Source organism: Vigna angularis, chromosome 3 (assembly GCF_016808095.1).
Source record: "Vigna angularis cultivar LongXiaoDou No.4 chromosome 3, ASM1680809v1, whole genome shotgun sequence".
NCBI lineage: Eukaryota > Viridiplantae > Streptophyta > Magnoliopsida > Fabales > Fabaceae > Vigna > Vigna angularis.
The window spans coordinates 36,887,248-36,914,033 of NC_068972.1; the positions used below are offsets into that span (position 1 = coordinate 36,887,248).

At 36.8% G+C, this 26,786-nt stretch overlaps 2 protein-coding genes across 16 annotated transcripts; both read right to left on the reverse strand.

Moving 5' to 3' along the window:
- Positions 1-675: 675 nt before the first annotated feature.
- Positions 676-19,735, reverse strand: LOC108324154 (pentatricopeptide repeat-containing protein At2g44880-like). Of its 15 annotated transcripts, none has more exons than XR_008248100.1 (5): positions 19,025-19,656; positions 18,730-18,849; positions 5,306-5,364; positions 1,548-3,471; positions 676-1,471 (listed from the first exon to the last, which is right to left on the reverse strand). XR_008248100.1 is itself a non-coding variant. In XM_052875541.1 (5 exons), exon 4 carries the CDS (start codon positions 3,424-3,426, stop codon positions 1,618-1,620), a length of 1,809 nt encoding a protein of 602 aa, XP_052731501.1. In that variant the 5' UTR covers positions 3,427-3,471; positions 5,306-5,364; positions 18,730-18,849; positions 19,025-19,656; the 3' UTR covers positions 676-1,471; positions 1,588-1,617. The 15 variants fall into 15 exon arrangements, 4 of the variants coding, with proteins under 4 accessions (XP_052731501.1, XP_052731499.1, XP_052731500.1 ...); XM_052875541.1 differs by having other exon boundaries at positions 1,588-3,471; XR_008248108.1 differs by lacking the exons at positions 676-1,471; positions 1,548-3,471; positions 5,306-5,364 and adding exons at positions 6,520-6,853; positions 8,423-8,528; positions 8,921-13,417 and having other exon boundaries at positions 19,025-19,734.
- Positions 19,736-20,157: 422 nt separating this feature from the next.
- LOC108325098 (protein NUCLEAR FUSION DEFECTIVE 4) lies at positions 20,158-22,306 on the reverse strand. The gene has a single exon (XM_017558103.2). It carries the CDS (start codon positions 22,016-22,018, stop codon positions 20,267-20,269), a length of 1,752 nt encoding a protein of 583 aa, XP_017413592.1. The 5' UTR covers positions 22,019-22,306; the 3' UTR covers positions 20,158-20,266.
- Between the last annotated feature and the right edge of the window lie 4,480 nt (positions 22,307-26,786).

The following is a 26,786-nucleotide window of genomic DNA, read 5'->3' on the forward strand; positions in this document are numbered from 1 at the left end:
TTCCTTCTTCAATTTGTAACATTTACTCTTTATCTTTATTTTTATTGTTGTCCGTATCATCATCAGGAGAAAAATATGTAATGAAATAAAAATAACCATATTTTCGCTTTTGTTATTTATATTTATAGAAATATATATAATCTTATCGGTTAATTCCCCCTTTAAAATCATTTTAATATTCATTATGAATAATTATTTTAAGGAAATATATAAATATAACTAACGATATAAGCACAAATTCCTTTAAACATGTTTGAACACGAAAAATGTTACACATATAATTCAAAGTGAATTGTTAATTGATTTCAGTAAAATTAAACTGAATGAATTGTTACACATGAATTTGGTTATAAAATACATTAATCCACCAATAACTTAATTTAACTAAAAGCTATAACAAAAAAAAACAGTTAGACCAACAACTAGCCCAACTGTGGAACATTCTTTTGAATTTGTTTTACTGAGCATTTCCTTTAAAGCTAATGTAGTGACTCTGCGTTACTTATCATCTGCAGCATCCGTTCATCACCTCCGAATATCATGGTTCTCATTCAATCTTACGCAGTTCAATCAGGGGTAGTGTCCGATCTGTGAGTATATATGATGCAGACCATAACTTGCCTTTTATCAACTATTTATTTTTCCTATCTCAGGACTCTTCCAATAAGATGGCAACATATGGAATGAATTCTATAACCTTGTAAGTATATCTTCTGTTGTTGGTGAAACTTCTTATGGGTATGGAGGATCAACTAAGACTATATTGGTTCTGCAGCATGGATTCTGTCCAGGGATCAACTTGCACTGGCTTGAAGGATGTTTGTCAGATAGATAGCATATAGTTCTCAACTGTGATCATAAAGCAGATTCCTATCTGAGAGCAGACGCCAACGATGATGACATGTGTCCGATGGATGAAGATGATTTTTTGATTGGTTCACCAATAAAATCTGAATCTCTATTAGCTTCTGATGATATACGAAGGTGTCAAGTTTGTTTTATTCATCCACTGTTTTATATGTTTCTATTTAAGATTAGTAGTTTTTTAACACTGGGCCGATCAATTTGCTGGAATAGAGTTGCAATCCTTCAAGCAAGCCTGCCGATGATCATCCTTGCAATTTTAATGAAACCCAAAATTTTGAGAAAAACAGGCCGCACTTATCACTGTCAACCGTTGCAGGAAATTCAACCACCTGAGCTTAATGAATCAAAGGAGACTCTTCATGAATCTGAGCTGGAATCATCTAGTGTAATGCTGGAATCATCTAGTGTAATGTATGTATCTGGTGCTTGATAGTAACTGCAATTTTATGGAGAAAGTACTAGGTACTGTTTGTATTCTTCTCAATATAAATTTGTAGTTTTACCTCAGGATTCTATCTGAACTGTTGACTGGAATTAACACATGCTATTGTTTGTTACTTTTGGAGTTGCTTCCTGATAATAAAATTTCGGGTGTGTGTCCAACCTGCGCACCATTTACTTGAGTCAGCAGCCTGATTATCAAATGGACAACAAATTATGAAAGGGATACAGAAATACACATGTTGTGACTCTTTCAATTTTCATTTACTTCCTTTTGACCTTTCTTTTCAGCTTTCTGTGTTTCCATTGTCAACAGACTAATTCAACTTTCATGTGCTTGCTTAACTGCCCCAAGGTTAACTGAATAGCCTCCAGATGTGAATGCAAGTAATCACCAGCCACAAATTCTCTAAAGCTTCCATCCACCTCAATAACACTGCAAGCAACCTCTTTACTTGTTCCTCTTTTCTTCATCATTTGTTTAACACCCTCCACATCTCTCCACCTTTGCTCCGTAGCATACATGTTTCTCAACATCACATAGTTTCCCGCAACATCCTTATCCATTTTCACCACCTCTTTAAGAACTTTCTCTGCCCTCGATACATCATTGAAGTAAACACAAGCAAAGAGAAAAGAACTCAGTATTATCCCGTTAGCATCATAAGGCATGGCTTGAATTAATTTTTCAGCCTCATCCAAGCATCCAGCTCTTCCTAGAAGGTCAACCACACAACCATAATGCTCAATCTCAGGCACAATTCCAAATCTCTCCATTTCGTTGAACCATCTTCTTCCTTCCTCCACCAAACCACAATGGTTGCAAGCAGATAGTACACTAATCATAGTTACCTCATTTGGTCCAAACCCTTCTTCCATCATCCTTGCAAACACCTCCAATGCTTCCTTGGCACAGCCATTGACTGCAAAACCATTTATCAAAGCATTCCACGAAGCCGTTTCCCTCTCATTCATCTCCTCAAAAACCAATTTCGCTTTCATAATTTCACCACATTTTGCGTACATATCAATCAAAGCAGTGCCAACACGAACAGACCTATCAAACTTTTTCCTTTGGGCAAACCTGTGAATCCAGCCCCCCAAATCCAACGCACCCAAATCAGCCGCAGCGGGAAGAACACACAAAACAGTTACCTCATCTGGCTCCACCAACACCGTCTGCATTTCACGAAACAACTCCAACGCTTCATGAGACCTTCTATTCTGGCAATAGCCTCCAATCATGGCATTCCAAGTAAACAAATTTTTATCCGGCATAACGTCAAACATCAACCTAGCATTTTCAACATCACCATTACCACAATACCCAGAAATCATACTAGTCCAAGAAACCACGTTCCTCTCCTCCATCTCATCAAACAACTCCCTCGCCAAATCCACACATCCCGTCTTTACATACCCATCAATCATTGCGTTGAAAGCAACAACGTCCTGATCCTCCATCTCATCGAAAAGCCTCCTAGCATCACCCATATTCCCACACCTCGCATACCCCACAATAACCGCGGTCCACGAAACCATGCTCTTCACAGACATTTCATTAAACACCTTCTTGGCATCATCCAACATCCGAAACTTCACATACATATCCACCAAAGCAGTTGACACGTACAAATCAAAGCAAAGCCCGTTTCTTAAAACCACCCCGTGAAGCTGCGAACCCTCCCGCCTGGCCACACGAGCCGAGCAACCCTTCACGAGCGAGGTGAAGGTGTACCCATCAGGCGTAAAAGGCGGCGTTTTGCGGCGAAGGTCTCGGAAGAGGGTGAAAGGCTCGGAGAACTGGCGAGCCGCGAAGTGAGTAGCGATCATGGAGTTGCAGAGGAAGGTGTCGCGGATGCGGACGAGGTCGAAGAAGGAGCGCGCGTGTTGTACGAGCGCGTGATGGCGCGTAGGGGAGACGACGGCAAGGGAGGCGCAGGTGGTGATGAAAGCGGTGAGGAGGTTGAGGTTGTTGTGGAAAGAATGTCGGAGCATAAAGGCGTGGATTTGAAGAAGGGTGGTAACGCTCTTTGTCTTGCATTGGAGAAGGTTTAAGCATCTTCTCTCTGCGTTGCTCCATAGTGTTCTTTGTGGAAGTTGGTATTCATCTCCCATTATTCTTCCTTCTTCTACTTCTTCCTCAACTCTTCTATTTTACATCTTAAAAACAAGGATAAAAATAAGGTGAAAACATTTACATTTCATATATATAAAAAAATATTTTCTTATATTTTTCAAAAAATAAAAAAATAAAAAATAATCAAATAAATATAAAAAATGGAGCATTTCCACCGCGTCTTAAATCTTCCTATTTAATTTATTCAAAATCTAATTTTAATAGCTAGAGGTGTTTCTTCTACATTGATTTTCATTAAGGAACTTTCAATGGACACACTCTTCTGTACTCATGTTTTCTTGAGTAAGTCTTTGTATTTTTTTTAAATACATCTTTTTTATAATAAGGAGACACAGAGGACATTAAGTCCAAAATTAATTTGAAATTTAAAAAAAAGGCTTAATATTATTATTGGTTTCAATTTTGGCTAGTTATTGGTTCTAATTTTTTTTGTTTAATATAATCTTAAAGATCGTAATTTGTGTTTTAGTCATTTTTGCAAATGTTGTTTAAATTATTAACTATTGTTGTTCTAGGTGCAAACTCCAAATGAGATGACATTTAACTACTATCACGTCACCAAAAGTAGAGTCTTTGTGGCAACCCCTTTACCACCCCAAATATTAGACTCTACTTTTGGTGACGTGGTAGTTGTTAAATGACATCTCATTTGGAGTTTGCACAGTTGGAGCAATGAATGTTAACGATTTAAACGACGTTTCAAAAAAAAATTAAATTGATCACAAATTACGCTCTTTAAGACTACATTAAATAAAAAAATGGGAACCATTTTGAATATAACCAACTAAAATTGGGACCACCAATAATAGTATTAAGCCTTTAAAAAAACTAAATTGTTTGTAATTTAAAAAATTACAAATATTTTTAATTATTTAAACTATTTTATAATTATGTTTTATATGTTGTTTGAATTTTAATCTTCTTATATTATCAAGAGGCTCAGAGAAATTTGTTCTTCCAAATATTTATTTCTTGACTTTCTCCAAATGTTTATTTGAATTGCAACATCTCTTCTCCAAGTTCTTCTTCTTTAAAATCAAGATATATTACACTTGCAAATTTTCCTCTTGCACCCTTTTCGCCTTCTAAATTCTCTTCCACCATACATTTATTACTTCCACTCACATAAACAACAGAAACAACTTTATACATTTCCAAACAACAACACAAAGAAAATAAACTTATTTTTTATTTTAAACAACACAGGAACCACACAATACAAGATGAATTATTTTCTGGTAGGAAAGAAATCAGTTTTATAAAATAAATAATACATTTTGCAACAATTTTTAATAAAATAGAATAAGTTTTGTAGTTTATTTATTTATATTACAAGTAAATTAAATTCAATATTGTCCAATATTTTAAAAAATAATAATAATAATTTAATTGAGTAAAAAAATATAAACTAAATTTAATACAATATAGTGTTACATGCTACACTACAAAAATTTGTATTTTTACCGGAGTTTTTTTTAAATATTACCGGCGGTTTTAACCCCTGCAAATCATATTTCCTGCGGTTGGAAAAACCGGTGGGAAAATGTCCGTCGCCAAGCAAGTACCGACGGTTTTGGGAAAAAGGATTTATTTCAGGAGCTAATTTCACAATTAGCTACTTTACTAGGATTGATTTTGTTTCACTTTTTATCTACACAAATCATATTATAAACTCTTGACAAACTACCAGCTTATCATTCCAATTTCTTAACAACATTTGAAGAAGGAACTTCAGATTTTAAGGAAAGAATATTTTAGGAGTAATATTAAGAAAATAATACACAACATAAAGAAATACAAGTAATTGACAAGAACATTTTTAAAAAATGAGGACAAAGTCAAAATTTTTTGTATTACCACTTGAGATTTTTTAGCAGAATAGTCTCCAAATCTTGTAACACAGCTAATAGGACTCCCTGATACACAAGAAGTGAATACAAAAATGTTGTTATAATATTGATTATAAATTTTTAGATCATCAAAATAAATTAGAATATATACAAGAATACACTTACTAAAAAGAATGAAATTGATCTTCCAACATAAGTTGTGCCAACAAAAAAATTCACAAAATATGAAAAGTTCTAATGTTGATTGAACAAAGCAAAGAGAATTAAAAAAATGAGTGAAGCTTTGATTAAGATCAAGAACACCTAAGAGGGTGACATCAAATATGCATCCATAAGCAAATTGACTAATTCTAAATGTCCATTTTCTTAATTCTTTTCCACCCTCTCTCCTTATTTACTGTTTTATAATATTAATTATTACAATTTAATATTCATCATTACTTTCATTTTAGAAAAAAAGAAAGTGATTTATTATTAATTCACCAGACTGTGTTGGTAGGAACCATCGTCCTCCCAAGTCAAGTCACAGGTCCTAAAAATTGGCCATGATGTATGATCATATTCTAAAACATACATTTTTATTAATAAAAAAAACACTTTTTACAAGGAACTAAAATATAATATTCAAGTAAATGCATAAACTTAAAATATATTTAAGTATAAAAATTATTATCCAATCTAACCTAAAGTAACCACCCAAAAGATTATACACTAAATAAAAAAAGACAATATAACGTGAAAAATGAAGCATTAAAGTATGTTGCAATTACAATTTTCAACTAACCAAAAACACTTGTCAATCACTTCTATGTAGCTTAACTGCACATATTGTAATGATGAATGTAATAAAATAGAAATAAAAAAGTATGCAATTATTTAACTTCATTACTATATATACAACTTTAAATGCAATTCAACTCCTTTCTAGTTTTAAAAATCTAAACATTTGAACAAAGGCCGTTTAGATGTCTATTTTCCTAATATACCAATCTTTTAATTTAAAAGTACGGAAACTAGGAATCTCTACCTTCCAAGTTCTAACATATCTAAATGTTTTGCAAATTAACCTCTGCATCAACCAACAAGAAGATGATATACTTTTAAGATAAAAAATAAAAAAATTTCAAAACAATAATTCATAGAGTAAATTAATTCAAAAATAGAAAAAAGAAAATAGGTTAATATAATTGATTAATGATGATGTAAGTGTGTGTGACATCCCAAAAATACAGTCATAACTATAAATTCAGAAAGTCACATTTAATAATAATTCAGTACAGTTTTTCGCTAAAAAAAAAACAAAAGCCAAGCCGTACACCTTACAACACGAATCACAATCCGAAGTCGAACGCACAAAATAAAAACCTGACCGAACGGTTTACAGAAAACATTTACCGAACGGTCCAAAATAAACTTAAATGAAAACGAGAGATGGTCGAACGACCATTCAATCCAACAATCACACTACTGGCCGAGCGGTCTCACTGTTCGGTCTTCACTTCAACATTAATCAGGTTCTCTTCATTCAGCATTTCTTCCAAACGCTCGTCTCCCTCTGCTCACATCCACACGGATGATCATCGCAATGACAAGACGGACGTACAAGGACAATTGACAACACAAGGAAAACGAAAGGGTAAGCTTACGTAATTTAACTCGTGCATCAACATATAATTTCTAGCAAACAGTTCATTTCACACATACATATCAACGTACACATTCATCATACATCACATAATTTAACGCATGTACAAAATAAAACTCAACACGACTGACTGTCCGGACTGTATGAAATCTGCGTAGTTACAGGCGTTCACGCACCCGGGTGGTGTGGTAACTGGCATCCTCATCAGCTGCCACCCGAGGTTAGTCCGTTCTTACGTCGCCCACGTTAACTTATGGACTAAGGACCTCCTGCCGTTCCCACGCATGACGTGCGTCCTCTACTTGAGAATGAGCACTCACGGAACATCAGGATGAACAGCCAGCATTAACTATCCACAGTCATACTTTACAACTTTCCACATTCAACCATGAGTCGTTCCTGCCTGGAACGCTCGTTCAATATTCATAACTTTCATATCATTGCAAATATTGTTCATCATTCACTTTTGATCATATATTCATAATTCACTAGTCATCATTCCATAATCATTTTCATCATTCATAAGGAAGCCATTAAAAGGGAACGTTCTTTCAAAAGTCACAATATTTCCATTCATCTCTTGCAATCTTCATCATATAATTTTTGTCATTTTACTATTCATCATTTACTGTTCATCATGAACTATTCATCATTTAAATACCGAACGTTTCATCACAAGGGGAACGAGAACGAACACTGTTTTGCGAGACAAAAAGACGCTCGTTCGGATCAAAGAACGAACGCTAAGAGCGAGACCAAAGACGCTCGTTCGTATCAAATAACGAACGCTATTTTGTGGAAAATGAGAACGAGCGCTCAAAACAATACCGAGCACTATTTGGATGAACGTTCAGCTCAAAACCGAGCACTATTTGGACGAACGCTCTTTCAAAACCGAGCACTATTTAGACGAACGCTATTTCAAAACTGAGCACTATTTGGACGAACGCTATTTCAAAACTGAGCACTATTTGGACGAACGCTCTTTCAAAACCGAGCACTATTTGGACGAACGCTCTTTCAAAACCGAGCACTATTTGGACGAACGCTATTTCAAAACTGAGCACTATTTGGACGAACGCTATTTCAAAACTGAGCACTATTTGGACGAACGCTCAGTGTGATACCGAACGCTGGTAGACTTTAGACACGAGGACGCTCGTCCTCAACAAGGGATCGATCCAAATGAACAAATCCCACTTCTGTTATTTTCATCAGAGAAACCGAACGGTCAGAGACCGTTCAGCAATGAACGTACGTAATTACAGGGGATTGTTTTCTTATTTCATTCCATATACTTTCCAGTTCAAAATCTCATTAAAATCACATGTAACATAGTCATATATCATTTTCATTCCTTACAAACGAACGTTCATGCATCTCAGAATCCAATATCATGCATTATATTCATACAATCAAATAACGAACGTTCACACAGGCATACATCAAAAACAGTTAAATTAAGTAAGCTTCCCTTACCTGGAATGAACGAACGTTCACAGGCGCACACAGACGCTCTCTACTCAAATCCTTATCACCAACGCTCGTTAATCCACTATATATGAACGAACGCTCAGAAACCCACCTATATTTGGTCATATACTGTTAGGACGAACGTTCAGAATATTTAAGAACGAACGCTCAACATGTAACTTAAGGACGAACGCTCGACAACACTGTTTGGACGAGCGCTCGTTAATAAGACGAACGAACGTTCAGAAACGAACGCTCGACAGAGAAAAAGAGACGAGCGCTCAAAACAACGTGGACGAACGTTCAATTTGTCAAGTCTTGGACGAACGTCCAATTTGAAACCAAATTGGACGAACGTCCAATTTGAAACCAAATTGGACGAATCTGCAGAATCGCAGGTTTTCCAGAAAACCAGAAAACCTCCATTTTTAACTCTAAAGCTTTTAGATTTCTACAAAAACAGTAAGATTAACTAATCAAAACGAAAAATCTAGCACTCCTTACCTCTTGAAGACTTCCTTTGTGAATTCTTTGAGTCTAACTCTTCCAAAACTGGCAGCTCCAAGTAATTCCACCAAGCTTTGAACTTCTCCTTCTCTCACAAAAATGGCAGCAAGGTAGCAAGGCTTCTTCTCCATTTCAGAAACCAGTACCTCCTTTTTCACTACTCTCAGTCATTATTCCATATCTTTGTGCTCCTCGACGTGACAAAGGCAGAGACCCATCCATTTGTGTTTGGTTTCTTCATTGGCAAAGCACTTTCTCATTTCCAGGACCACTTTCTCACATGCAAACTCTCGTTCCTCCTTCATCCATCCAGCCAGACGTGAGCTTCATTTCTTCCCCATGCACCTTCTCTTATCTTCTCTGGAATCAACGTGAATGTGGTGGCTGCATGCTGGGTGATACCGGATTGCTGGTGTTGATGGACGAGAGGCCGTGACTGACTGCAACTCCTGCCGCTGGTGCACCGTGTTGGATGGCTCAAGGCTTCTCTGCTGGTTGCGTGAAAGTGGTTGTTGGATGATGAAGATGGTGGCTGCTGGGCGCTTCTTCTCCTCAAGGGTAACGTGCGTATTCTTCCTTCCAGTCAGTAACTGCAGCACCGAGAACTTCTACTGCTGGTGCTGGTCCAAGCTGCTGTCATGGCCGTGTGCTTCTTCTTCCAACTCAGCTGGACCAGGGCCGTGAGACTTCCAGCTTGTTGCTGGAACGTTTTCTCCTCTAAAGGTGGCTCCTGCACCTCTTCTCTTGGCTGTGAACAATCTTCTCCATGCACGTGTGTGTTTCTCGCATCATATTTTCTCATGGGTCTGTTGTTCCTTCACTCAACATGGTCACCGTGCAGCTCACTGGAAACGGCATTCCAGCCTGGCGTGACAGCGGTTTCAGCAGGAAATGAATCACATTTTCTCTTATTTTTCTTCACGGTGCAACTCCCATTCTCGTGTTCCTTCATCAGCTGGGCAACCATCCATGTGCATCTGGATCCATCATTGAAGAAAGAACGAGCTCTTCGTCCGGACAGTTCCTCCAAGTGTGCACCGCGTGCTCTTTAAAGGCTCTGAGCTCTTCAATTTCCAGCCAAGACAGTGCATCTACTTTCTTCCAATATTCCCCAGTTAATCTGCTCTCACGGACGTAACAAAGCCAAGAAGAATAAGGATGGCATGTGAACTATAATAATATTCACGGGTGTGGCATATCACTATGCTCTTGCATGGTGCCAAACACAAGAGAAACACGGACGTTTTCTTGCTCTCCACTTCCAAAAAGACAACTCTCGTGACTTCTAATTGCTTCCCCCACCCCTTCTAAAGTAATAATAAAATAAAAATGAAATACTAGGTCCTTACATTCTCCCCAACAACAAAAATTTTCGTCCTCGAAAATTAAGTTTACCAAAACAAGTTGAGATACATCTCTCTCATCTTGTCCTCAAATTCTTAGGTAGAGTTGCTTCCTACAACTCGTATACTAAACTTATCCAGGCAGTTCCCACCGCTCAAAGAGGACAACTCTCACCCTTCGTACAAGGAGAGAGTTCTGGGTCAACATACATATTACATATCTCACACCAAAAAAAAAAAAAAAATCGCATAATACAATATTATAATAATTATTATTATTTTTATTATATATTTTTTTTTAACCGATACTATTGAAGGTTCCGGTTATGCATGACCGGAACTGTGAGCACAGTGAAGTTCTTTGGCTATAAGTAAGGCGTTAGCCGCGTTGGGCGACACGTCAAAACGCTGAGATTACAGAACGCGTGATAGAGAGAGAGAGAGAGAGAGTGTGTGTGTGTGAGATCTGAGCTAGTGAGAGAGTGAGATCTGAGCATCGAGGGTTCTGAGTGTGGGGGTTTCACGAGATCAGAACGACTGAGTGTGGTAGATCGGAGAGTCTTCCGGCAAGTTTCAAATCTGCAAGTTCCAAGGCTTTGCTCCGCCTCGAGTAAGTATTTCTTTTCTCTTATCTCTTCCTTTCCTTTACTCAGCTTCTCCTCTTTCTTTACTTCTCGTTTCTTTTCTTCCCTTTCTTCTTTCTGCTTCCTTTCATGTACTTTTCTTTTTCTTTTCTGAGCTTTTATTTCCCGCAATTTTATTCTGCTTTCTTCTTTATTTTCCGTTTTGTTATTTTACTTCTGCTCCTGCATTTGCTTTCTTCTTCTTCTATTTTCCTTTTATTAACTAAAACTAAGAACACACTGCATTAACTAAGATAAGGGGTATATCGGCTGGAAACCAGACGTTAATCTCCCCTCGATTGAGGGTATGGCAGAGACAATCGGGTAGAACAACGCCACGTACCCCATAAAAACAGAAAACTTAAAAAGAGAAATTTATTTGTATGCACCGGACATGGACAAATTGACATAGATCCGTTTAGGAACCTTTGCGAGGACCGTGAAACAGATCTGATACTGGACACTAAAACAACAATGATAGGCTGGACAAAAGAACCTAAAAGGGAACAAAACAAATAAAGAAAACACTGAATATTTTTGTTCTGTTTTTGCCCTTTTTATTTTATTTTATTATTTCTTTATGCTTTAGAAATACTCTCAGAGGAAGATGAGTGATATGGAGATGGAGAGGTACACCAGTCAGCGGTGGAAACCCACTGATGATCAGGTCAAAATGATGACCAATATCTTCAACCACGGGGTCACACATCCCAGCAGAGCCCAAGTCGTCGAGATTGCATCTCGAATCAGGGCCTTCGGAGAAGTCAGTGAATATAATGTACACTGCTGGTTCAACAATCATGGTAACCGGGTCAGGCGCTGGCAAGCAGAATTAGACCCTACTGGCACCCTATTTTCTCAGCTGCCGCTGTACATGTATGGTAAGAAACCTAATTACCACTATTTTTGGTTTGAATTTTACTCTTCCTTCTCCATTTTTGAAACAATTTTCTTTGTTGGAAGAATTTGACTGGGTAATCATGAGGACGCCGAGGTTGCTGAATTTGTTCCCAGTTCCGATCATCATTGACGACGACAGAGACGAACGACAGATTCCTCCACCCATGCCTCTCGCATTCCGAACCAGAGCTCCCTCGACGGAGCTCTCCCTTAGACCACCACAACCGGCTCGAGAATTTTTTCACTGAAATTTTATTTTATTTTATTTTTGATGGTCTGTAATATTAACGATCAACATTGATCGAACCCCGAACATCTTTTATTTGCTTTTGTTTATTTACTTTATTTGCGTATTTTATGGACTGTAATATTTATCTGCTTTACTTTTTATGTTTGTTCGTTTAACGTGTGTGGTACCATTTGCACACGAATATTATGGTATCTGATTATAACTTATGAGGTTTGGAAAAATATGTGTAGTCTCCATGGCCTTAAAGGCCTAAATTAATGAAATATATGGTATTTGTCTTATTTCCGAAAATAAGATTTTCTTTCTGTGAATATAACTCTCCTCTTTATACTCTTAAGCTAACACATTCTTATAATGTTCCAAATATGAAACAAGAGTGCGTAAAACTATATCCTTCAAGTATCTACACACATTATACCACTAACCGCTTCAGAGAATATAACCAATAAAGCATCATAATTGAATTTGAGATACCCGAACTTGTATATCACAATTTCTGTTGAATTAATACTACAAAACACACAGCTCCATTACTAACATCCGTCAAGACTTCCTTGTGCTGTTCTAATTCCGCCACACACTCGTCTAATACTTGAGTCATTTCCACCTCATCAGGGAGACACTTCTCAGTGAACTTAGCTGGATGATGTTGGCGGAAACACTCCAAACTCAACTTGGTCCAGTGATCCCCAAAGGAAATGGGCGTTCTGATAATGTCCCTAGTGATTCCTATGATCTCCATCAGCTGTCTTTGGGTAGCTTCAAAGTTTGCCCATGTGACCTCCAAACTTTGCAATGTGACCGTGTTCCGATGTACCAAAGCAGCGTTCTGCTGTTCAAGCGCCTCAAGATTGATAGGTTGAGGAAATGATCTTGGTACCATTTGTTCTCTCAGGCAGAGAAAACGATCGTTAGTTAAGTTCAAAGAGTTAAATTTACTTAATAAACGAACGTTGAGCACACATCAAAACAAGCATGGTGTACTCACAACCTACAACGTCCTTAAAAGAACAAAACTGCTCTGATACCACTAATGTGACATCCCAAAAATACAGTCATAACTATAAATTCAGAAAGTCACATTTAATAATAATTCAGTACAGTTTTTCGCTAAAAAAAAAACAAAAGCCAAGCCGTACACCTTACAACACGAATCACAATCCGAAGTCGAACGCACAAAATAAAAACCTGACCGAACGGTTTACAGAAAACATTTACCGAACGGTCCAAAATAAACTTAAATGAAAACGAGAGATGGTCGAACGACCATTCAATCCAACAATCACACTACTGGCCGAGCGGTCTCACTGTTCGGTCTTCACTTCAACATTAATCAGGTTCTCTTCATTCAGCATTTCTTCCAAACGCTCGTCTCCCTCTGCTCACATCCACACGGATGATCATCGCAATGACAAGACGGACGTACAAGGACAATTGACAACACAAGGAAAACGAAAGGGTAAGCTTACGTAATTTAACTCGTGCATCAACATATAATTTCTAGCAAACAGTTCATTTCACACATACATATCAACGTACACATTCATCATACATCACATAATTTAACGCATGTACAAAATAAAACTCAACACGACTGACTGTCCGGACTGTATGAAATCTGCGTAGTTACAGGCGTTCACGCACCCGGGTGGTGTGGTAACTGGCATCCTCATCAGCTGCCACCCGAGGTTAGTCCGTTCTTACGTCGCCCACGTTAACTTATGGACTAAGGACCTCCTGCCGTTCCCACGCATGACGTGCGTCCTCTACTTGAGAATGAGCACTCACGGAACATCAGGATGAACAGCCAGCATTAACTATCCACAGTCATACTTTACAACTTTCCACATTCAACCATGAGTCGTTCCTGCCTGGAACGCTCGTTCAATATTCATAACTTTCATATCATTGCAAATATTGTTCATCATTCACTTTTGATCATATATTCATAATTCACTAGTCATCATTCCATAATCATTTTCATCATTCATAAGGAAGCCATTAAAAGGGAACGTTCTTTCAAAAGTCACAATATTTCCATTCATCTCTTGCAATCTTCATCATATAATTTTTGTCATTTTACTATTCATCATTTACTGTTCATCATGAACTATTCATCATTTAAATACCGAACGTTTCATCACAAGGGGAACGAGAACGAACACTGTTTTGCGAGACAAAAAGACGCTCGTTCGGATCAAAGAACGAACGCTAAGAGCGAGACCAAAGACGCTCGTTCGTATCAAATAACGAACGCTATTTTGTGGAAAATGAGAACGAGCGCTCAAAACAATACCGAGCACTATTTGGACGAACGTTCAGCTCAAAACCGAGCACTATTTGGACGAACGCTCTTTCAAAACCGAGCACTATTTAGACGAACGCTATTTCAAAACTGAACACTATTTGGACGAACGCTATTTCAAAACTGAGCACTATTTGGACGAACGCTCTTTCAAAACCGAGCACTATTTGGACGAACGCTCTTTCAAAACCGAGCACTATTTGGACGAACGCTATTTCAAAACTGAGCACTATTTGGACGAACGCTCAGTGTGATACCGAACGCTGGTAGACTTTAGACACGAGGACGCTCGTCCTCAACAAGGGATCGATCCAAATGAACGAATCCCACTTCTGTTATTTTCATCAGAGAAACCGAACGGTCAGAGACCGTTCAGCAATGAACGTACGTAATTACAGGGGATTGTTTTCTTATTTCATTCCATATACTTTCCAGTTCAAAATCTCATTAAAATCACATGTAACATAGTCATATATCATTTTCATTCCTTACAAACGAACGTTCATGCATCTCAGAATCCAATATCATGCATTATATTCATACAATCAAATAACGAACGTTCACACAGGCATACATCAAAAACAGTTAAATTAAGTAAGCTTCCCTTACCTGGAATGAACGAACGTTCACAGGCGCACACAGACGCTCTCTACTCAAATCCTTATCACCAACGCTCGTTAATCCACTATATATGAACGAACGCTCAGAAACCCACCTATATTTGGTCATATACTGTTAGGACGAACGTTCAGAATATTTAAGAACGAACGCTCAACATGTAACTTAAGGACGAACGCTCGACAACACTGTTTGGACAAGCGCTCGTTAATAAGACGAACGAACGTTCAGAAACGAACGCTCGACAGAGAAAAAGAGACGAGCGCTCAAAACAACGTGGACGAACGTTCAATTTGTCAAGTCTTGGACGAACGTCCAATTTGAAACCAAATTGGACGAACGTCCAATTTGAAACCAAATTGGACGAATCTGCAGAATCGCAGGTTTTCCAGAAAACCAGAAAACCTCCATTTTTAACTCTAAAGCTTTTAGATTTCTACAAAAACAGTAAGATTAACTAATCAAAACGAAAAATCTAGCACTCCTTACCTCTTGAAGACTTCCTTTGTGAATTCTTTGAGTCTAACTCTTCCAAAACTGGCAGCTCCAAGTAATTCCACCAAGCTTTGAACTTCTCCTTCTCTCACAAAAATGGCAGCAAGGTAGCAAGGCTTCTTCTCCATTTCAGAAACCAGTACCTCCTTTTTCACTACTCTCAGTCATTATTCCATATCTTTGTGCTCCTCGACGTGACAAAGGCAGAGACCCATCCATTTGTGTTTGGTTTCTTCATTGGCAAAGCACTTTCTCATTTCCAGGACCACTTTCTCACATGCAAACTCTCGTTCCTCCTTCATCCATCCAGCCAGACGTGAGCTTCATTTCTTCACCGTGCACCTTCTCTTATCTTCTCTGGAATCAACGTGAATGTGGTGGCTGCATGCTGGGTGATACCGGATTGCTGGTGTTGATGGACGAGAGGCCGTGACTGACTGCAACTCCTGCCGCTGGTGCACCGTGTTGGATGGCTCAAGGCTTCTCTGCTGGTTGCGTGAAAGTGGTTGTTGGATGATGAAGATGGTGGCTGCTGGGCGCTTCTTCTCCTCAAGGGTAACGTGCGTATTCTTCCTTCCAGTCAGTAACTGCAGCACCGAGAACTTCTACTGCTGGTGCTGGTCCAAGCTGTTGTCATGGCCGTGTGCTTCTTCTTCCAACTCAGCTGGACCAGGGCCGTGAGACTTCCAGCTTGTTGCTGGAACGTTTTCTCCTCTAAAGGTGGCTCCTGCACCTCTTCTCTTGGCTGTGAACAATCTTCTCCATGCACGTGTGTGTTTCTCGCATCATATTTTCTCATGGGTCTGCTGTTCCTTCACTCAACATGGTCACCGTGCAGCTCACTGGAAACGGCATTCCATCCTGGCGTGACAGCGGTTTCAGCAGGAAATGAATCACATTTTCTCTTATTTTTCTTCACGGTGCAACTCCCATTCTCGTGTTCCTTCATCAGCTGGGCAACCATCCATGTGCATCTGGATCCATCATTGAAGAAAGAACGAGCTCTTCGTCCGGACAGTTCCTCCAAGTGTGCACCGCGTGCTCTTTAAGGGCTCTGAGCTCTTCAATTTCCAGCCAAGACAGTGCATCTACTTTCTTCCAATATTCCCCAGTTAATCTGCTCTCACGGACGTAACAAAGCCAAGAAGAATAAGGATGGCATGTGAACTATAATAATGTTCACGGGTGTGGCATATCACTATGCTCTTGCATGGTGCCAAACACAAGAGAAACACGGACGTTTTCTTGCTCTCCACTTCCAAAAAGACAACTCTCGTGACTTCTAATTGCTTCCCCCACCCCTTCTAAAGTAATAATAAAATAAAAATGAAATACTAGGTCCTTACAGTGTGTATTAAAAGTTCTGGTGAAATTGAATTATATATAATCAACCAAGCTGTGAAACCCCTACTTATGCATCCTAGTCTATCTCTACAGTGAATTGGATGTGCTAAGAAAACAAAAAGTTTTGGGTTTATTCTATCACTACTCTTACAGGGTACATTCTCTTACTTCTAAATTGGTAATGGGGTATAATATCATTTATAGACGATTCATTTGTTCCAGAGTTGGTTTAATTTTTTTTCTCACTTTTCTCAAATTATATTATAAAGCACATGCAGATGTATAGTCGCAACTTACTACCTAAAAATGTGATTCCACAAAAGAAACAAAACTGCATCAATTTTTTAGAGTCTTATTTTGTCAATTCAATCTAAAATCATCCATGTTCACACTAAGACACGTATAAGGTACTGCAAGCAAAAGAGTAATAACAGAAGAGAAAAACTGCTTCTTTAGAGGGGAGCCGCCTCCTTGCAACAAAATTGAAGCAAACTGAACATTCTATTTCTGCATTTTTTATTCTATCCTAATCCTACTATTACATATAGCACAATCATGTGTGACAAATTTCACGACTAAGCAAAACAAAATTGCAATGAAATCCTTCTCACGCTTGCAGGTAGTTTTGTTCTTATTACTCTCTGCAAAACTAAAATTGTTCATAGCCCTTGAAATAGTTGGGCTTAACACTATTACGTTTGCATGCAGTTTGTCGTGTTGGCCCTGCTGCTTCCAGTTGGTCTGTCAGCTCAATTGGGCTTAAAGGGTCAGTAGCTTGGGCCATAACATTCTATTACAGAAGTGAGTTATTTCTGAAAGCCTTAGTTGTTGTTCAAGGTTGTTAGTTGGAATAGCTTTTCTGGAGTTAGTTAGCTGTGGTAACAGTTTTCACCTACTGTACAACAAACACTAGATGTAATGTCTCGTCGCTTATTTCACCAGATAAGAAAGTGAAAGGCTTCATTAGATATTCTCAGATATTACTCTCCGCTTTCTCATAAATTCCCAGAGTTTTATTTTGTTGCTCACACTTAGACTTTTTTAATTCTGTTAGAAGGTTGAGTGCCTCTTTAATTATAATCCAAATAGTAATAAACTCTTGAATGGTTGTTCATACCAAAACCACCTAACTAACCACTCAGTATCCTAACTACCTTTGCTCTAAGTTAGAATGTAGTGTGTACCAACTATGATGGTCTGGTGGTTCAAAGGCTGACAATGGCTACTTCCAATGTGTTGATAGACGAACACTCATAAAGAAGGAAAATAGAACACCAGCTCATGAAGGAGCAGACAGATGGGTTGTGTGTTTCCGCGTGTCTAGAGATGTTTATTAATGCATATCATCTTTAAGTTTATAACATGATCAATGTTGATGGCATCGCATTATTATTATATATCAAAATATAATTCTTGAAAATAAGTGTAAACTCACGAATTTCCTAAGGATATTAGCAAGCATCTTCATGCTTCTAAGAAGTTATTTACTCAAAATAATCAATCAAATGCAACGATTAATATCTAAATTGCTATCTAAAAGAGTCTGGACCACGCATGTTAAGTTGTTCTCAGATGGCGAGTCGTGTTCAACTTGTTGGGCCTGTTGGACACAGCATCATCAACATCTCCACTCCACTCCCATCTGATCTGCTTCTAACAAGCAGTAAAGGCAGTTCCGCAAAGTGTGTGTGCGCTTCATATCTCAGGACTACATATCTTAAGTGGAATGTAATTTAATAAATTTCTTCAATATAATATTTTCTACTTAAAGAAAATCTAATAGCATGAAGAAGACAGAGAAGCTAACATTTGACATGGAAGAAATTTTTGACGATTACATTGAGTAAAATTTGCATTGACAGATTATTAACAGTTCCAGGCATATATACATGAATTGGCCAACAAATCTCATGGAAGTATAAGCTCACCTTTCACAATTTTTTCTTTTCTCGGCAAGGGCTACTACAACTTTAGCTCCACACTGATTCTTTCAGCTATACTGTGTGGATCAGTGGCCTGTCCTCTTCTAGCGCGAACTCTAGGTCACACTGCTGGTGGATGTGGGGCAGTCGGAATAGTAGTTGGCATAATCAAATACAAGAATTAACCACAGCAGCAAAATACAAGAGTTAGACACAGTCGAATCAATGAACGCGTTCAATAGACTAAGGTACAGAAGACAAACGTGTAGAGTGAAAATGAACGAAGAGAAAATGAAGTGACCTTGCCGCTTTCTAAGCCGCGTGAACCATAGATGCGAGAAATTCCGAGAGCAAATCTACGGTTCAGTTCCGAGAGCACCTCGACGAACAATAAGGCGCCTCCACGCTGCCTCGAAGCCTCGCTCAACCCACAAATGTCTCCACGCCTCGACACTTTGCTCAGTCCTAACAAGGGGAGACCAACACGAAGATGGTGCAGAGAAGGCGCGGGGAAGGTAGAAGAAATGAGTGAAGGTAGAAGAATTAGGGATCGGGAGAAACTAGAGAATCAGGGAAAGCTAGAAGAAATGAATGGCGCGGGTATTATTTAGAGTATTATAATCAGTCCCCAAATTGAAAAACTGAAAGGCACCTTCATTAAAATTGAAGGAAACTAAAAAATTGAAGAAAATAAAAAAAAAAAGAGGTAACTGCGGTTTTTAAAACCGTCAAAACTTATTCGAAATTTTCAAAACCTCTGGAAACTAACCCCTCCTAAAATATATTATTTTTGTAGTGATATATCTAATGCTAATACTAACACTAACAGGTGAAATATGTAATGGTAACACTAACACGTGAAATATGTAATATGACATTAACATTACAACCCTAACAAGTAGAAACAATTAAAAATAAAAATAAAAACAAAAATACCATTAACTTATTTACAAAAACGATATTTACATCATTTATACGAGTATAACATAAATGAATAATTTGAATTCATTTAATACAAAATGCAACTTGATTAAAAAAAAGGACAAACCCAATAAAAACAAGAAGAGTTGAAACTGAAATCAAGATCTAATATATATATATATATATATATATATATATATATATATATATATATATATATATATATATATATATATATATATACTAACTGACCATTGATTATGGTTACAAGGGTAATACATATTCTACATTTGAGTGATTTATTGAATACAATACATTACCCAACAAGATCCTCCTGTATAAACTACAAACTACAAATGGAAATTATTCAGCTGCTATAGAGTTGAGATTTTTTGTTGTTGTTTTTCTATTGTATCTTTGAAATACATTGATTTTGATATTCTAAAATATATTAAAATTTGTTTAATATATTAAAAGTAAAAGTATTTTGAAGATATAAGAGAAGAACAAGTATAAATAAAAACTCAAGAAGATCTATATTCTTAAGGTTTATGGTTCTAATTTCCTTTTGGTATCGATTATGCTAATGATAAAGCATTTATGAATTCCTTGGCAAAGATATCTAGCCTTCATTTGCAGGAGGTTGTTGTGCAAACTTGTTCTGAGTCAGACCAATTTCAGCTTCAGCAGTTCCATCTTCTTCTTTGAACTTCTTGTATATGTCACCTTTATAAAACTCTCTAGTCCTTAACACCAAGATGAGAGACACAAGTGCCCCAAACAGGCTCACTGCAGTGATTATAATGAAAGCCTTTTTGTAACACTCACTTCCATAGCAATTCAACTCCTCCCCAGGTTTCCTCTTCATTCCTAATGCTGCCATTTGCCTTCTGGCTTCCTTGTCATACAAATACCCTGCAACCCTTACACTGAACAAGTATGATCCAATTGGACTTGCCACTGACCCAACATTATACAGAGTTGAGTAAAATTTCAGACCAAAAAGTTCTGATATGATGGAAAATAGTAGTGGCCAATTTGCCCCAAAGCAGAATCCAATTATCATTGAGGCTGCATACAGACCATTAGGGACATTGAAAGCAATCAGAAGGTGACCAATACAAGGCATGACAAGAATTGAAGTGAACAAAATAGGCCTAGGAACTTTAAATTTGGCTATGATAATTTCTGATATCACACCCTGCACTATTTTACCCATATAGATCCAAATAGCCATAAGGGACACAAATGTTGTAACACTGTGTGATGAATATCCTAAGGATGCACCAATTTGGCTCAAGTTGTTTACCACAGTGAGTGTGCCACCAAGTCCACAGATTGTTGCTAAGAAAAGAATCACCATGTCAAGGCTAAAAATGGCTTGAAGTATTGTATAATCTTCACCTCTACTTGGTGGGCTGAACATGCTTTTCCAACAGGAAACTTGCTTCTCTGCAGAACTCTCTGGATTTGGCATCTCTGTTGGTATATTCAAAGGCTTAGGAGGGTTTTCACTGTTGCTGTGCTCTTGTTTCCTCTTACAAATCTTTTGTTCTTCAAACATAACAACAACAAGTGGAAGGATGAGCAACAGAAGCATCAGTATAGTAGTGACATAGTACTCACTCTTAGTAAAGTTGAAACTTTTTTGCAGTATGATGACTACCATGAGGAAACCTGCAAGAACTAAAGTGGTGTAGAGGAAATTGTAGAAAGCCTTGGAATCATTTGGCTGTTGGACTCCCTTGTGGTGTCTGATAACTGGCAAGAAAACAAAAGTTACAGCAGTTGGTAGCCATGCCATAAGCAAAATCAGAGACTTCGAGTCATTTCCATAGAAGGCATAGTATATCTGAGTGATGATTGCTGCACTCAAACCAAGGTAGCCACTAAGAAGGCCAATGACAATGCCCCTTGTGCCTGGGAAGTTCTTCACACTGGTCACAATGACTCCAGTGTTAGTGGAACAGTGAGAATTTGCTCCAATGAAGATGTATAAGCACATTTTCCACACCTGGGGCCTGGCAATTTTTCTGGTCACTGCAAGCCAAATTATGAAATAGCCAAAAAAGTTGAGAACTCCACCAATTGTTAACACCACCCAAGGGGGTGTGACCTCATTGATTAGGCCTGAAATGATGCCTATGTTGGACCCCAAATCCTTGAAGAAGCTTAACAGATTCAGGGTGGATTGATCATACCCTAAAACTGATTTGATTTCCCTTGAATATAGACTGAACATGTAGCTTGCTCCTGATACAGACATGATCATGAATGAGGAAAAAGCCATGAACCAACGCCCTGTAAGGACTTGCAGAGTGAAGCCTTTGGTATTGTTCACAGAACTTCCACCATTCTGTTTGAAAGATTCCATCTTCTTCTTCACTCTTAGTTTTCAGCACCACTTTGTGAATGAGCTGAAAACTGAAAGTGAGTGTTTCTCTGGTGAATCAAGCAAAGAAGAAAGAGATGGTTGGATTTTGGAAAATTGTGGTGAATTTATGCAGAGTTTGAAGTTGTAATTTTCCAAATGGCTTGTTCAAGATATTCTGAGGCAAAAAAGTCTACCATCACCGGAAAAATGCTCACATTCCTACTCCAAAACTGTGCTATCAACCATTCTTCCTCACTAAAAATAGTAGGGTCAAGCTCAAAATTTTGTGGTGCTACAATGTTGTCGATCATGATAAACATTTACATTCATTTTATACATATTAAAAACATAAAATAATTATAAAATAATTTTTTATACTTTTAGAAAATAAAAAATTAAAAAATAATATTAAATGAATGTAAAATATTTATGAGGGTTAAAATATTATTTTTATAATTTCACTCAAAAGACAAAAAGAAATAAATAAACAAAAGCACACTTCATGCTTTTTACCTGTGCAATTTCAGCGCCTTAACCGTCTAAAATTGTTCAACTTGATCCATGTTTATCATTTATGGAATTTATATGTTTCAATAAATTTTTTTGTCTTTGTTATTGTCAATCAAAGTTACAATAAATTAATTTAATCATAACTCGTAGTCATCTGAATTTTTATTTCGAGCATTTACACTGATTTATGTTATTATTTTATTGCAATGATTCTCATGCTAAGAAATTAAGTTAAGCACATGTAATAGTTAACTTCAACCTTTTTACTAATTTTATTCTTTTACAATATTTAGTACTGATATTATATTATAAATAATATTAGGTGTTACTTGAAAATATTAATTAATTAACTTGTTGTTCAATAAATAAGCAGTTAGCCAATTTCTAATAATACTAAAAGTTGAAGATACCGATCTTCAATTTTAGCAAGATTGGTAACAGACCAATTTCTTTTTATATAAAAATCAAATCAAAATCTATTCCTTTCATAATGGCTAAAATTGTCAGACCCCTTAAAAAAATCCACTTAAAAACCTCAAATAGTGGGAGCCATGTGTCAAAGAGAAAGTGAGCAGTTAGTGGAAAATAGGTGGTTGCAGGAGAGTGGCTGTTTGATTTTGGGTGACGGCAGTATTTAATGCCAAATTTTAAATATCGTGCCACTTCTCTGCATGCTGAAACCATTTTCTCCCCATTCTCTCTAAAATCTCTATCTTCTCTCTAAGAAAATCTCATTTTTCTTCTTCCGATCACCTCTCAGGCACCATTCGAACCGATGTCAAGAGCTTTTGTTTAAACCGCTCGGTTTGTGGTTCTAAGCCGATGAGTTTCGTTCTCTTTAGCACGTTCGTTTATTCTCACATGCAAACCTCTATTTTTGGTCGTCTGAGTGAATAGTATTATTCTGAGTGTTTCTGGTTTTCTGTTTGGTTCAGTATTCCTAAAACGTGACTGTCGAACATAAAGTCTTGGGTAGTGGTGAGCTCTATTCTGCATCGTTGAGCGTTCGGTTACGTTTAGAGGTAAGGGAAGCTTATATAATTTGATTAAGATTCTTGTTTTGAATGTTGATATGTTTGCATGATACGTTGTTTGGCTATTTGATGAGTATGAAATATGCATGTACGACTTGTTAGATGTGTGGATGGATGACTGATAAATGGTGTGAACTGAGTTGAGATAGGTTTTGATGTTCAAACTGTAGTATTCTGAGTAAATGTTGTAGTATGGTCGAGCGTCATTAGTGATCGTTCGATCCATCATGGAAGTGCATGATCTTAACTGATTTCTCATGCTTTAGGGATATTGTCTAAGAGTCATTCTGTAATACTCTGTAGGATTAGGTAAACTGTGACCGAGAGTCAGCATTAGCCATTCAGTTTTCCTTTGAGAGTCCGTCTATACTAAATTCTTCTTTTGAATAGAATTTCATTCATAAGATCGTTTTATAATATTAGATATATATAAATGAGCGTTCAGCTTAAGTGTAGTTCTCCTTTAGGTTTCCTAAACAGTTGAGTTAATGTATTCTATACTACTTAAAGTCGTAGATGATATCGTTATTTTTCATAAGAAAATAAGGGTGGCGCAATTGTGTGTGTGTGTATATATATATATATATATATATATATATATATATATATATTCATTCATTTTACGTAAGTTTATTAGTGCTCGATCTTGGACCAAGCGTTCGATCTCAGTAGCGCTCGTTCCTGATAAGTACTTGGTCTTGGACCAGCGCTCGTTCAATAGTGTTCGGTTTCTACAAGGCTCGGTCTTAAACCAAGCGCTGGGTCTTGTTTCAGTAATCTATGATTACCATTTTTAGAATAAGAGTCTTCAGCCAAACTCAATAGCGTTTGTTACTTCATAGTTTCTTATCAGTATTAGTATTGGGTGTCAAACACTGTGGGTCTTTAAAAGGTGTTTGACCTAGAGTCTTAGTACTCGGCCTAGGCTTCGTGGTGTCCGGTTTGAGCTCTTAGGGGTCTGTTTATGGAAGTGGATAGATTCCTAAATAGCGCTCGGTCATGTTAGTTTCTAAGAAGTGTTATTCCAGTATGACTTGTGCTATGATGAATAAGTGTGATCTTATTTCAGTTTAATATATGGATGATAAAGTATGAGAGAATTTGAAATGTGATGTGAATGAAATAATTTTATTATGAACGAGTATTCCAGGGAGGAATATCTCATAAAGTGGTTATCGATTTGTAAAGTATGAATGTGGGCAAAGCTTAGCAGGCGTTTATCCTGATATTCCATGATTACTCATTCTCACGTAGAGAGGAGTAAGTCATGTGTGGGAATGGCACTTGGACGGAACGGATTAACCTCGGGTGGCAGCTGTCGAGGGTATCCAGTTACTACATCACCCGGGTGCACAAACGTCGTAGGTACACAGGATTCATACAGTCCGGACAGTCAGAGTCAAGTGGTCGGTCTTTGCATGCTATGATGTATGAATTATGATTTGGTTGTTGTTGATTGAATCATGAACGTTGTATGTTGTTATTAAATTAATTAAATTACATAAGCTTACCATATTTATCATTGTTGTCTGTGTTGTGCGTTCGGTTGTTTTTCCTGTTGCAATGATCATCCGTGTGGATGTAAGCAGAAGGAGAAGAGTTGCTAGAAGAAGCATTGGAAGAGGCGGAAGTGAAGGTCGAACCTTAGGAACGTTCGGTCTATTGTTGGATTCATCTTTTGTAAGACCGTTCGGTCTAGTTGTAGCTAGCGTGCGGTTTTAATTCCCTACTATTATGTAAGGTCGTTCAGCCATAATAGTATATCGTTATGGGTAGAACTGATATGTAGTATTATTAATATGTAATTATTCTCGATTTTATACTGTATCTGTGGGATGTTAAAAAATTATTTAAGTATTCGTAAATATATAGTTTATGGATAATTGTATTTAATTATTACATCTGACAATGTTGAATTAGGATTAATGAATTGGATTATTATTTTTCTAAGAGATGAGTCGGTGTGACTGTTTGGATCAACTTTAATTGACATAACAATTGACACTTTATGAATAATAATTGGACCAAGTGTAGCAATGATAGTTTCGATGTTAGACAGTTTTAGCCATAATTACAGCTGACCATTTGAAAAAAATATCGTGATTGTTCAATTTAAGATAAAAATTAAATGTAAGTTTTTAAAGTTTGGTTTGACTAATCGAATTTTAATTATAAAAGAATATATTAAGAAATTTTGATTTTTTTCATGTGATATTGTTAATTTACCTTTTGTCTATTTTTTTTGTGTGACATGTTTATTAATTTATCCTTTTAATTATATTTTTCAAAATTTAATTATAAATTTAAAAATATTAATTTTTTTTCCAATATTTAAATCTCTTTTAATATAATATATACTTATTAACATAAAAAAAATATACAAACAAACACTACACGGACTTATTTATAACTAGTTTTATATAAAAGTAAGTTCAGTGTTTTTTTACGTATGAGCTTTTAGTATTTCTTTTTCTTTCTAAAGTTGCATTTTAAGATTCTATCTCAATTATATACAAGATTAAATTATAGTATATAATTAGGAAGAAAATTTTAGTTTACTGAATAATTTTATAAAATTAAATTAGATTTAAAATTTATTATTTTAATATCATATTAGAGTAATTTATAATATGATATGTCTCTCAGTTTATTGCAGTAGAGATTTTGACCGAATCATATGTTGTTAAGCCTCCTTAATTTTCACACTAGACATCCTTAAAAAAACTGTATAGATATCCAACTAAACATAAAGTAAAATCATAGTTTGTATATGGAAGGAAACTCTCTCTCAAATCAAGCTTGAATGGGCAATATGCATAAACCACTCAATACCCTCTTAATTGAATTTTCAACACAAATATGAATATGAATTCCATTCACCACAAACACTATTTCGAAAAAAACATCAATTGATGCTAAAGGGCATTTTGAGTTTGCAGAAACAACAGACTTGAAATCTAGCAATACATTTTGGAAGTTAGTAAAAAGTAGGAGAGTATATGCCAAACACGTCTCTCAACTTACATGAGATTATTATGTACTTATAACAGTATCTCTACTTTTGCTAGAGATTCCCTTCACGAGATTTTTCTTCTTACATGTAGAAGATAAAACAGGTTAATTGAAAACGAATTCAACTTTAAAATTCAGTTTGATATGCTGTTTGTTCTTTTATGATTAAAAGTCTAATATAAACTAGTTAAAATTTATTATTTTTTTACATG

Coding starts and splice junctions, on each gene's coding strand:
- LOC108325098 (XM_017558103.2), bottom strand. CDS start 22,018: ATGGAATCTTTCAAACAGAATGGTGGAAGTTCTGTGAACAATACCAAA.
- LOC108324154 (XM_052875539.1), bottom strand. CDS start 3,426: ATGGGAGATGAATACCAACTTCCACAAAGAACACTATGGAGCAACGCA.